General features: G+C 40.4%; 1 protein-coding gene across 2 annotated transcripts in view; it reads right to left on the minus strand.

Annotated features, from left to right (window-relative positions):
- The window catches only part of LOC135232211 (uncharacterized), a 61705-nt gene that overhangs the window by 44637 nt on the left and 3948 nt on the right, over positions 1-13120 (minus strand). For both annotated transcript variants that reach the window (XR_010322560.1, XM_064289592.1), the window contains exons 2-3: positions 11948-12000; positions 7984-8063 (exon numbers count right to left, since the gene is read on the minus strand). Coding sequence is in view for 1 of the 2 variants with exons in the window: in XM_064289592.1 (XP_064145662.1) it covers positions 7984-8063; positions 11948-12000 (133 nt within the window). In the remaining variant the exon portion in view is untranslated. The remainder of the gene's footprint in view (positions 1-7983; positions 8064-11947; positions 12001-13120) is intronic.

Below are 13120 nucleotides of genomic sequence, written 5' to 3' on the forward strand. Positions count from 1 at the left end.
TAGCTTCTGTCCAGAAGCAAGACAAGAAGGCAGAGGGGGACAGGAGCTGACTGAATGGGCACAGGAAACACAGGGTGAGAGAAGGAGTGTGCAGTCACATTGTAGGAAGCGCAACTAGGGTCACATAACAATGTACGTATAAGCTTTTGTATGAGAAACTGACTCAAATTGTAGACTTTCACTTGAAGCACATTAAAAAAAAAAAAAAAAGTACAACCAGAATGCTCCTTAGAAGCAAGGATAGTAAAACTATTTCTCACATATTTTGGACCATTATCAGGAGGGATCAGTCTCTGGAGAAGGACATCATGCTTGGTAAAGTAGATGGTCAGCCAAATAGAGGAAGACCCTCAACAAGACGGATTGTAAGGATGGCACAGGACCGAGCCATGTTTCATTCTGTTGTGCACAGGTTAGCTAAGAATCGGAAATGACTCGATAGCACCTAACAACGACAACAATGATTTAATATGTTAAAGGCTCTGATGAAAAGCCTAGACTACATGCAAGATCAGATAGAGAATTTCATCAGAGATGGAAAATATACTTTGAGGCTTGGAAGAAGTGCAGCCAGAATGCTCCTTAGAGGCAAGGATGGCGAGACTGCATCTTACATACTTTGGACATGTTGTCAGGAGGGATCAGTCCCTGGAGAAGGACATCATGCTTGGCAGAGTATAGGGTCAGCGGAAAAGAGGAAGACCCTCAAGGAGGTGGATTGACACAGTGGCTGCAACAACGAGCTCAAGCCTAACAATGATTGTAAGGATGGCGCAGGACTGGGCAGTGTTTCGTTCTGTTGTGCATAGGGTCACTATGAGTCGGAACCGACTCGACGGCACCTAACAACAACAAAAACTACTTTGAGGAGGCAGCTCTTCCCCAGTCAGCATTTCTCAAGCTAAAAGAACTGAAGAAAAAATTCAAGACTTGAGTTGTAATACTGAAGGATTCTAAGGGAAAAATATTAAACAACTCAGGAAGCATCAAAAGAAGATGGAAGAAATACACAGCGTCACTATACCAAATAGAATTGTTCGATGTCCAACCATTTCAGGAGGTAACATATGATCAGGAACCAATGGTACTGAAGGGAGAAGTCCAAGCTGCTCTGAAGGCATTAGCGAAAAACAAGGCTCCAGGAAATGATGGAATACCAATTGAGATGTTTCAACAAAGGGATGCAGCGCTGGAAGTTCTCATTCGTCTACGTCAAGAAATTTGGAAGACAGCTACCTGGCCAAATGACTGAAAGAGAATCTATATTTATGGCTATTCCCAAGAAAGTTGATCCAACCAAATGCAGAAGTTATCAAACAATATCATTAATATCACATGTAGACAAAATTTTGCTGAAGATCACTCAAAAGTGGCTACAGCAGTATATCAACAAAGAACTGCCAGAAATTCAAGCCAGATTTAGAGGAGGATGTGGAACAAGGGATATCTTTGCTGATGTCAGACAGATCCTGGCTGAAAGCAGAGAATACCAGAAAGATGTTTGCCTGTGTTTTATTGACCATGCTAAGGCATTTGGCTGTGTGAATCATACCAAATTATGGATAACACTGCAGAGAATGGGAATTCCAGAACACTTAATTGTGCTCATGAGGAATCTGTACATGGATCAAGAGGCAGCAGTTCGAACAGAACAGGGGGATACTGCTGGTTTAAAGTCAGGAAAGGTGTGTGTCAGGGTTGTATCCTTTCACCATACATATTCAATCTGTATGCTGAACAAATAATCCAAGAAGCTGGACTATATGAGAAACAATGGGGCATCGGCATTGGAGAAAGACTCATTAACAACCTGAGTTATGCAGATGACACAACCTCGCTTGCTGAAAGTGAAGAGGACTTGAAGCACTTATTGATGAAGATCAAAGACCACAGCCTTCAGTATGGATTACACCTCAACATAAAGAAAACAAAAATCCTCACAACCGGTCTAATTAGCAACATCATGATAAATGGAGAGGAGAATGAGGTTGTTAAGGATTTCATTTGACTTGGATCCACAATCAAGAGCCATGGAAGCAGCAGTCAAGCAATCAAAAGACGCATTGCATTGGGCAAATCTGCTGCAAAGGACCTCTTTAAAGTGTTGAAAAGCAAGGCTATCATCTTGAGAACTACCGTGCACCTGACTCAGGCCACGACGTTTCCAATTGCCTCATACGCACGTGAAAGCTGGACGATGAACAAGGAAGCCAGAAGAGAAATTGACATCTTTGAATTGTGGTGCTGGAGTGGAATATTGAATACACTATGGACTGCCAGAAAAACAAACAAATCTGTCTCGGAAGGAGGACAACCAGAATGCTCCTTAGAAGCAAGACTACATCTCACGTACTTTGAGTGTGTTATCAGGAGGGATTAGTTCCTGGAGAAGGACACAATCCTTGGTAAAGTAGAAGTCAGTGAAAAAAGAGGAAGGCGCTCAATGAGATGGACTGAGACAGTGGCTGCAACGACGGGCTCAAGCATAGCCAGGACCATGAGGACGGTGCAGGTACGGGCAGTGTGTCATTCTGTTGTACGTAGGGTCGTTGTGAGTCGGGACACACCTGAGGGCTCCTAACAACAACAGCAACAAATAATGATGGCTATTATCAACCTCATTAAATAATAAAATTTAAAATCCTTCTCTTCTCATACCACCATTTGCAATCCTAATATCAGCATATTTATCTGCCATTATTTTCAACTTATCCGATCAAGTCATGTTGTCTAAAAAGTAAACAAGTTGCCGTTGAGTCTACTCCAATTCATGGCAACTACATGCGTCACGGTAGAATGTACTCTGCACGGTTTTTAGTGTCTGACTTTTTGAAGTCAATTCTGACTCACGGTGACCTGTAGGACAGAGTAGAACTGCCTCGTAGTATTTCCTAGGCTGTCATCTTTACAGAACCGAGTGGCTGCATATTTCTCCCATGGAGTGGCTGCTGGGCTCAAACTGCTGACCTTTCAATTATCAGCCAAGTGCTTAACCGCTGCACCACCAGGACTCCTTCCATGTTTTCGGAACCAAAAGCCAAACCTGTTGCAGTCAATTCCAACTCATAGTGAATCCACAGACAGCGTAGAACTGCCCCATAGGGGTTCCAAGGAGCAGTTGGTGGATTCAAACTGCTGACCTTTTTGGTTAGCAGCTGAGCCCTTAACCACCACATCCCCAAGGCTCCTCCATGTTCCGTAAAAGCAGCCTCTCTGACTGTTCTGGTTCCATGCTGTCTTCACTCTCTGTTTCTGTACCTTTTGTGGCCTGTACCGCAGAACATGGCATTTATGATATTGCCTCATTGTCTTTCCCAGTAAGCTCACAAACACTTCAAGGGCAACAACGTTTTCTTCTCACTCTTTCTATGCCTGACACTTCCTGGTATAGTTTGAATTTACTTTTTATTCTCACCAAATACTACCTCATATTCAAGATGTAGAAAGATGGAAGCTCTTTTGTTATACTTTAATAATTCCTGTCTTTTTGAAATCTTCTTGAAATATCATATGATGTAGATAGTCATTTAACAACTTAAGTTGAAGGACACAACTTTGTATCTCACTGTTTTCCAAGCCGTTTTCTTTTGAATTTCTAGGTGTGATCTTATTTCAGGAAAACTTTCTGTATCACTTCCTTTTTTTTTTTGTCTCCAACTGTTCAATTTTTATTCCATTTCTGTTTAAGAGATCATGTTAGCAAGAGTTCCTATTTATAAAAAAAAAAAATTCTACAAAAACCGTATGACCCAGCCCCTGAGTAAAAATGAAGTTTGTTTTCTGAATGCAATAAATACAAAGTGCTTTTTTAGAGACACGTTAAAAAAAGAAGAGGTCACAACTGTGATTTATGATAAATATTTGTGAATTTTAGGTAAATCATCAAAAAGACAAAATGACAAATATAATTCCATGACAAGTAGGGCAGATAAACAGGCAACACTCAACCGTTCTGATAACATCTTTGTAATGGAAAGAAAGTGGGACTTAAACCATTAATGCTTGGACAAACCAGACCCATCTTCTCCCAAAGCAGCCCTGACTTCAGCGGGTAGGGGGATGAGGATACATTGTTAAAGAGACTATCTTTGCTTTGGGTAGAATCCATTGGAACGTCTGCCTGATAGAGGGTTCATATTAGGTCAGTCATCAAACCTTAAGTATAATGGATAAGAGGAAAGAATAAGACCAAGAATTGATGCTGATGTTTTCCTATGTTCTGGTAACTGGCCCAGTTAACTGTCAGGCATTTTCAAATCTATTTACAACGCTAGGCTACAAACACATAACTACATCTTTCCTGGGTAAAGGATGAGGTATAAATCGCTGGGAACACCTGAGACTGTCATATCCCAAAGGCGGGTCTTGCTCTTCTGGAATATATATGCTTATTGGAGGCTCAGGTTTAAAGAGCCTGAGGACCTGGGGAGAATCTACAGGTCACTAAATGCAAAAAAAGCAAATATAACTGATGTGAGAGAAAAAGATTTTGCTCTTTTCATTTTAGTGTGGTAATTATCAAACAATATCATTAATATCACGTGCAAGTAAAATTTTGCTAAAGATAATTCAAGGACAGTTGCAGCAGTACATCCGTGGGGAACTGCCAGAAGTTCGAGCCAAATTCAGAGGAGGACATGAAATGAGGGCTATCATTGCTGATGTCACATGGACCTTGGCTGAAAGCAGGGAATACTGGAAAGATGTTTACTTGTGTTTTACTGACTAAGCAAAGGCATTTGACTTTTTGAATCATAAAAGATTATGGATAACATTGTGCTCATGTGATATCTGTGCATAGGCCAAGAAGCAGTCAGTCAGATAGAACAGGGGCATGCTGAGTGGTTTAAAATCAGAAAAGCTGTGTGTCAGAGTTGTATCCTTTCACCACATGTATTCGATCCGTACGCTGAACAAATGATCCAAGAAGCTGGACTATATGAAAAGGAGCACAGCATCCAGATTGGAGGAAGACTCCTTAACAACTCGTGTTATGCGGATGACACAACCTTGCTTGCTGAAAGTGAAAAGGACTTGAAGCACTTGCAGATGAAGATCAAAGACCACAGCCTTCAGTATGGATTGTATCTCAATATAATGAAAGCAAAAATCCTCAGCAACATCATGATAAGCAAAGAAAAGACTGAAATTGTCAAGGATTTCATTTTACTTGGATCCACTACCAATATTCAAGGAAACAGCCGTCAAGGTATCAAACAACACATTGCATTGGGGAAGTCTGCTGCAAAAGACCTCTTTTAAGTGTTGAAAAGCAAAGATGTCACTTTGAGGACTAAGGTGCACCTGACTCAAGCCATAGTATTTTCAGTCACCTCATATGCATGCAAAAGCTGGACAATGAATAGAGAAGATCAAAGAAAAACTGGTGCCTTTGAATTACGGTGTTGGTGAACAATATTGAATATACCACAGGCCGCCAGAAGAACGAACAAATCTGTCTGGGAAGAAGTACAGCCAGAATGCTCCTTAGAAGCAAGAATAATGAGACTGAGTGTCTTGTACTTTGGACATGTTATCAGGAGGCACCAGCTCCTGGACATGTTATCAGGAGGCACCAGTACCTGCTCGGTAAAGTAGAGGGTCAGCGAAAAAAAAAAAAAAAAAAGGAAGACACTCAATGAGATGGATTGGCACACTGGCTGTAACAATGGGCTCAAGCATAACAACTCTTGTGAGGATGATGCAGGACACAGTAGTGTATCATTCTGTTGCTAGGGTTGCTACAAGTTGGAACCAACTTGACAACACCTAAGAACAACAACCTAGCAGTTGTCCCCTTGGCTCTATGCATTCCGTCCCAGCCGAGGTCTCATGAACAGTCTTCTTTCTATTTTACCCTGTCAACCTACCATCTTCTTTTACTTATCTCATTTCTGCTCTGCTAAGGACAGCTACAAAGCTAGACAAAAAAAGAAAATAAAAGCCAACAACCATCACAATACAACTGACAAAATCCACTTTGAACTAGCACTGCCTAAATTCAACCAATCCTCTCCAGTTCCCTGAGTTTTTACACATCCCTGACCCCTAAAAGCTGAGTCTGAGGTGGGGACCTTGCTGCACTGATGCTGAGTTGGTGCCCCCAGAAGAGAAGCAGTGATGGAAGAAGGGTGAGGAAGGGGAACAATCCAAGGAAGACTATGCTGTCCCCTGGACGCTAGAACCTGCCTGACTCCACAAGAAGCTCCGGGCCATGACCCACAGAGAGAGTCCTGCCTCACTCAAGGGGCTGGTCGTTCAGTATCTCATTTCAACCACTGACTGTGTTCCCCAGTGGAGAGGGCGCCATTCTCTGGAAAAAGGGAAACTGAGATTTTAGGAGCAGACACTCAAAACGGTGGGGGAATGGAAGCACTACCAGTCACAGGTATCTGAAAGGGGCATGCACAATATCTCTTCCTTCATCCCAGATTTCGGTCCATAAACTCAGCTCTTAGAAATCTTTCCCACTTACTTTAAGGTTTAGAAAAAAACAGAAAATTTGCGGCCAATTTTTCCTCACTTCTCACCACCTCAATAGTTCTTATGGCACTGTTTGTGCAAAATTTCTCACCATATTTATCTTTTCCTATTTTTTTCCCTCCCATCTCAAATGAAGAAATGGATTTTTTTCCTACTTTCTCTTTTTTTGTACTTTTCCAAACTGTTTTCACTTTTGCTTTTTAGTGCATCATTTTCTTTCTCATATTCACTCTCACAACTTGCACTCATTTTTTTTTTTTTTTAATGTTGTTTCTTAATACTATTCAGTCTTTGGTCCACCACTTTCTTTCACTAATAAATTTTTAAAAAATAATGTTGGCTCCTGTCTTCGTTTAATTACCATCTGCTCATGCCTTAATCATTTTCTTTCTTGGCTTTAAAATTTCATTATAGTCACATAGATTTGGAAGCAGCAAAGGCCAATTTTTTATGAAAAATTATCACAATCTGATTTCTGGTCTCCAGAATTATGTAAATATTATTTCATTGAAGATCAACTTTCTAATCACCAAATACTATGGCATTTTCTGAGTTGAAAGTTGCCAATATAGTATTCATCATCATGAATTATCTCATCTTCAAATTTCCTCTGAGTGAAATGACATAGAAACAAATGTGTCATTAAAAAAAAAGATATCATGAGAAAAAATTTATTTAGATACGCTACTCTGAGAAACCATGAACTGCAAAAGAAGTTTCTCCTAAGAAGAATACGTGCTGTTGATATAAGGTTGCTTGTTGAGCACAGCACCCAGGTGAGTGTGACATTTGTGGTGTTCAGACTTGGGGCTGGAGCAAGACTGCTCTGCCTTAAGAAGTGGAAGTCCCTGCAGGGAGTGAGAAGAGAAAAGAGTCCTTAGTAATGGGTGAGAAGTGGGTAGTTTGGGAAATCAAAAGATCTCATGTGGATATTTTTGACTGAAGCATTGTGTGCTATGGGAAGTGAACCTTCCTGTTAACCTCATGAACCACCTGCCAAGACAACAAAATTTACAGAATCCTTGGTGTGACTCAATTTCTAGTAGAAATGAGAATTGCCTGGCTGGATTAGAAAGGAAAACAATTAACCTGCACCTTGGAAGCTGGGAGTGAATACCTGCATTATACTTGTCCTCCTCAGCTCTAAACCATCTTCTCCTGATTGGAGCAACTCTTCAGTCACCTTTGCCGGCAGTCCTACTAGTAGAAGACTAGTCATAGACACCTTTTTGTTGAGTACTTATAACTGGAAAGGCTTCATGAAAACCATTTCACTTGGATTATCTTATTTAATACTTAAAACTAACATGGAAGTTGCCAATGCTATTAATCCTATCTTTCAGATGAATAAATTGAGGCTTAGAAATATAAGTAATCTATTTTTTTTTTATTATGAATCTGCCCAACTCTATATCCTCCCAGATGAAAAACATTAGCAAGATGAAGGAAGGAAGGAAGGAAGGCAGGGAGGGAGAAAGGTACAAACTTTCATGATTTTACCTTTTTTTGAATGTGTAGCAGAATTTTTGAATTTTGAGAATAAGAATTCAGCATTCACTTCTGAAGGACCAAGGTGCATCCTAATAGATTCAAGAAAAACAGGATGAGAGACTTATGACACTGAACTCTCAATTGCTTCTTCAAATTGTTGTTGTAGGAGCTGTCTACTCTCTCCAAGGTAATCCCATGGACACCTCATTTAAATGGAAGGTCCCTGGGAAAACCACAAGGCCAAACTCTGTGAGGGCAGAAACTACATAGACTGAGTAAATCATTGAATAGTATCTCCTTTACCAGTGCTGATAGAATATTTAGTCACTGATAAAGCACATGAATAAACAAGTCAGAACAGATACTGGAAGATTAAAGAAAAAAATATGTGGTGCACATTGCATATGACTATCTGCCCTTTTAGGCTCTAACACACTTTCCTGCACAAAGGTGGTATTCAATAAATATTGGAATAAGTGTGGAAGACAGGAAGAGGGAAGATGGGGTGGAAGGAGAGAGGAAGGAAGTTAAGAGGGAGGGAGAAAGGAAAGAAGGAAGGAAGGAAGAAACAAGAGAGGAAGGAGGGATAAATGATTTAGAAAGGAAAACAAAGGAGGGAAGGAGAGAAGAGAGGAGAGAAGGAGGGAGGGAAGGAAGGAAGGACCAAGGGAGGGAGTGCTGAGGTCTGCCCACATTGCTAAAACATGTTTGGCTGATATGCAAACTTTCTTTAGGGAAGTCCCAAAGTGAAGCAAGGAAACAGCTTTGATTTTTTTTTTTCCTTTTCAGAAGTTAAATATTGCCTGTAAATTTATTGCTATACTTATGTTTCTTGTCCAAAATAATGGTTACTTTTTCCAGTAAAGATAACACCATTCTCACCCACACCTTAGGATGTGATGTGCAGACAGACTGCTCTCAATTTGGTTAAAAATGCAAAGACACTGTGACCCCTGGAAGCGATACCTTTGGAGTCCAGGTTTGGAACAAACAGCCCCAGCCTATCATAGCACCCTAGCCTGTGCTTGAGGACTCACTAATTCCTCACATCTGTAATGATACCTAAGGGAGAGTTCACTTTACTCATAACAACCTGTCTTTTGCCATCTCTCAGGTAAGAAAATCACAAGGTCTTCTGTGTTGAAAACAGACCAAATCCTCTAAGGAAGTCCCTGAGAGGGATAAATGGGCTCCACAAAACCTTTTTATGAGGTCACTTTTATAGCTATAACTGCATCTAAAAGTCAGCATGTCCATCACTGATGTGTCCTGGCTTTCTGGCTGATTGTTTAGAGTCAATCTTACTGCTCTCAACAGTCAGCATCTGCAGTGCCAGTGTGTCAGGCAATAGCAAGAGGGAGTTCAACCTTTCATTGGCTGTCTAAGCCCTTCATTTTTTGAGCATGAGTTAGTCATGCTTAAATGTCTGGCTTCTGCTTACATCAGGAGGTACTTGTGTGAGAAGAAAGCTGAAGAACAGAATAAATTCGCTTTTGGGGGTGCCACATTGCATTCTCCTTCAGCCAGTTCCATTTTTTCTTCTAACAAATGATAGATATACAATTGTTTTAACACGAACCCTGCTTGAGTCTCCTGAAACTGATTTAATGGAACAGCTTGTGATATTCTAGCAGGAAACTCATTAAGAAAATTCAAGATTCTGAAGTCAGAATAGTCCTGCTGCCTTTCAGCACAAGAGATGATGGATGGAAATGCCTTGTGATGCCTGTTTATCAGCAGGCAGGTGTATTTCTTCCACTTGATCCCTTAAAGAACAGTTGAAGGATGTTTTCAGCATTAACTCCTCTCTTTTCAATTTCGTCTTCAATCTGTAGTTAATTCTGGGGATTGTCTGCACTGGGCAACTTTCTCAGAGGTATTTCCTTGGTTCCTTTTGAAGGTCACATCTTTGTATTTTACTTAGAGCAGAGAGCAATGGGTTATGTGCTGAGGGATCAACCTACATTCCTTCAATTTCACATTTCCCATCATCTTTGCCATGCTTGTGCTGTTGTTAGGTGTCGCCCATCCATTCCAATTCACAGAGACAGGACAATAGAATGAAACACTGTCCGGTCCTGTGCCATCTTCACAATCATTGCTATATTTGAGCCCATTGTTGCAACCACTGTGTCAATTCATCTCTTTGAGGAGGTTCCTCTTTTTTGCTGACCCTCTACTTTACCATGCATGATGTCCTTCTCCAGGGCTGGTTCCTCCTGATAACATATCCAAAGTATGTGATGACAAAGCCTTGCCATCCTCACTTCCAAGGAGCATTCTGGCTGTACTTTTTCCAAGACAGATTTTTTTGTTCTTCTGGCAGTCCATGGTATATTCAATATTCTTCACCAAAAATATAATTCAAAGGCCTCAGTTCTTCTTTGGTCCTCCTTATACATTGTCCAGTTTTGCATGCATATGAAGCAATTTGAAAATACAATGGCTTGAGTCAGGCATGTCTTAGTTTTCAGAATGACATCTTTGCTTTTTAACAAAGGGGTCTTTTGCAGCAGATTTGCCCAACACAATATGTTGCTTGATTTCTTAACTGCTGCTTCTACAAGAGTTGATTATGGATCCAAGTAAAATGAAATTCTTAACAACTTCAATCTTTTCTCCATTTATCATGATGTGGCTTATTGGTCTAATTGTGAGGATTTTTGTTTTCTTCATGCTGAGATGTAATCCACACTGAAGGCTGTAGTCTTTGCTCTTCATCAGTAAGTGCTGCAAGTCCTCTTCACTTTCAGAAAGCAAGGTTGTATCATCTGTATATTGCAGGTTATTAATGAGTTTTCCTCTAATCCTGATGCCACGTTCTTCCTCATATAGTCTAGTTTCTTGGATTATTTGCTCAGCATACAGATTGAATATGTATGGTGAAAGGATACAACCCTGACACACACCTTTCCTGATGTACACCACGTTATCTTCTTGTTCTGTTCGAACAACTGCCTCTTTATTTACGCACAGGTTTCTCACGAGCACAATTAAGTGTTCTGGGATTCCCATTCTTGGAAATGTTATCCATAATTTGTTATGATCCACACAGTCAAATGTCTTTATATAATCAATAAGACACAGGTTAACATCTCTCTTGAAGCTTTTGGAAACCCTGGTGGCGTAGCGATTGAGAGCTATAGCTGCCAACCAAAAGGTCAGCAGTTTGAATACACCAGGCGCTCCTTGGAAACCCTATGGGGCAGTTCTACTCTGTCCTGTAGGGTTGCTATAAGTTGGAATCAACTTGACGGCAACAGTTTTTTGGGTTTTTTTAAACATCTTTCTGTCAGTCTCTGCTTTCAGCCAAGATCCATCTGACACCATCAATGTCATCCCTCGTTGCACATCTTGTTCTGAATGTGGCTTGAATTTATGGCAGGTCCTTGTCAATGTACTGCTGCAACCATTTTTTTTTTAATTATTTTCAGCAAAATTTTACTTGCATGTAATATCGGGTGACTTCAGAACAGTCGATAATTTCTGTGTTCTGCTGGATTACCTTTGTTTGGAGTGGGTACAAGTCTGGGCCTCTTCCAGTGAGCTGGCCAGGCAGCTGTCTTTCAGGTCTCTTGGCATAGACAAATGAGTGCTTTCAGTGTTTGCATCTGTTTGTTGAAACATCTCATTTGGGATTCTGTCAATTCCTGGAGCCTTATTTTTTGGCAATGCCTTCAGTGCAGCTTGGACTTCTTCCTTCAGTACCATCCGTTCCTGATCATATGCTACTTCCTGCCATATTTAGTTGCATATAACTAAACCCCTCGCTGCCCCAAAAGAAACCTCCATGACCCGTGAATGCAGCTAAGGAGGAGAGAACAGGAGAAAAACAAGATCTCCATGCTGCAAGTGCACACCCTACACTAACACATCGTGTTTACTGGAATTTCAAAAAAAATTCTCATTCACTGTTCTCTTACTCGTATTTCAGATTTAGTGCCGATAAATCTTGTTGTATAATTTTCCATACCATGTCAGATTTGGAAGCATCCAAGTAGACAACCTGGAAGGGAAAGTCAGAAACTGCAAAAAGAGAAAAAAAAAAGAATAATTACTGTTGTTATTTAAAGTAGAAAGAAAAAAAAATAAGAATAATAAATAAAGTTGGTAAATTATATTATATTCATATAGTGAAATACCATATAGCAAAAATACTGAATAATTTAGAGCAGAGATTGCAAATGTTTTCTTAAAGGCCATATATTAAATATTTTAGGCTGTGCAGGCCAGACTGTCTCTGTTTCAATTACTCTGTTCTGCTGTTTTCCAATAAAACTTTATTTACAAAAACAGGCAGCAGTCCAGTTTAGTCTGTGGACTCTAGTTTACCAACCCCTAGTTTTCTGAATGCAGAGTTAGGTGATGGAACATGGGCACATCCCAAAAGCATAATTCAGAGTGAAAAAATCAAATTGCTGAACAATATATACAGGGTGATATTACACATTTATTAAAGTATAAAAATATGCAACACTTCCCTATATAGAGTTTATGGATCCACAGGCATATTGCAAAAACATAAGCACATGCCAAAGAGTGATGAACACAAAACTCAGGATACCAATGAGTTGGAGAGAAGAAAGAGCAAAAGCATCAGGACCAAGTTGGACTGATTTCAGGTCTCCAGATGAAAGATGATGGAAGCTGGACTAAGGTGGGAGCAGCAAAGATGGAGACACGTGGATGGGCTGGAGAAATGTAAGGAAGTGTAAATGTGTGGACTTGCAGATTAATTGGATATGGTTGCATAGAAGAGCCATTTAGTGAGATTGCAGAAGATACAAGTTTGGAGTAAGAGTGGTTTTATTCATTCCAGGTGAAGTCTAAAATATCTATTCAATGTTCAGTAGGCATATTGGCAATTGGCTATGAGTTGAAATAGATTTAAGTCACCAGTAGTAGAAGGCATTCAAATCCCCGAGACAAGGTAGCCTCTGAGGTGCCAAGGAGTTAAAGAAGAGAAGAAGGACTACAGTTGGCCCCTGATGCATTTCAAGTATTAAAGGTCTCAGGGAGGAGTGTCCAAGAACATTGACAGGGGGCAGCCAATAAGGCAGTAGGAAGCCGAGGGAGTGTGGTGTGACACCAACAAAAGAGTGTTTGAAGAAAACAAGAAAGGCAGACTAGGTTGAATACTACTGAG

This window comes from Loxodonta africana, chromosome 8 (assembly GCF_030014295.1).
Source record: "Loxodonta africana isolate mLoxAfr1 chromosome 8, mLoxAfr1.hap2, whole genome shotgun sequence".
In the NCBI taxonomy this organism is placed as follows: domain Eukaryota; kingdom Metazoa; phylum Chordata; class Mammalia; order Proboscidea; family Elephantidae; genus Loxodonta; species Loxodonta africana.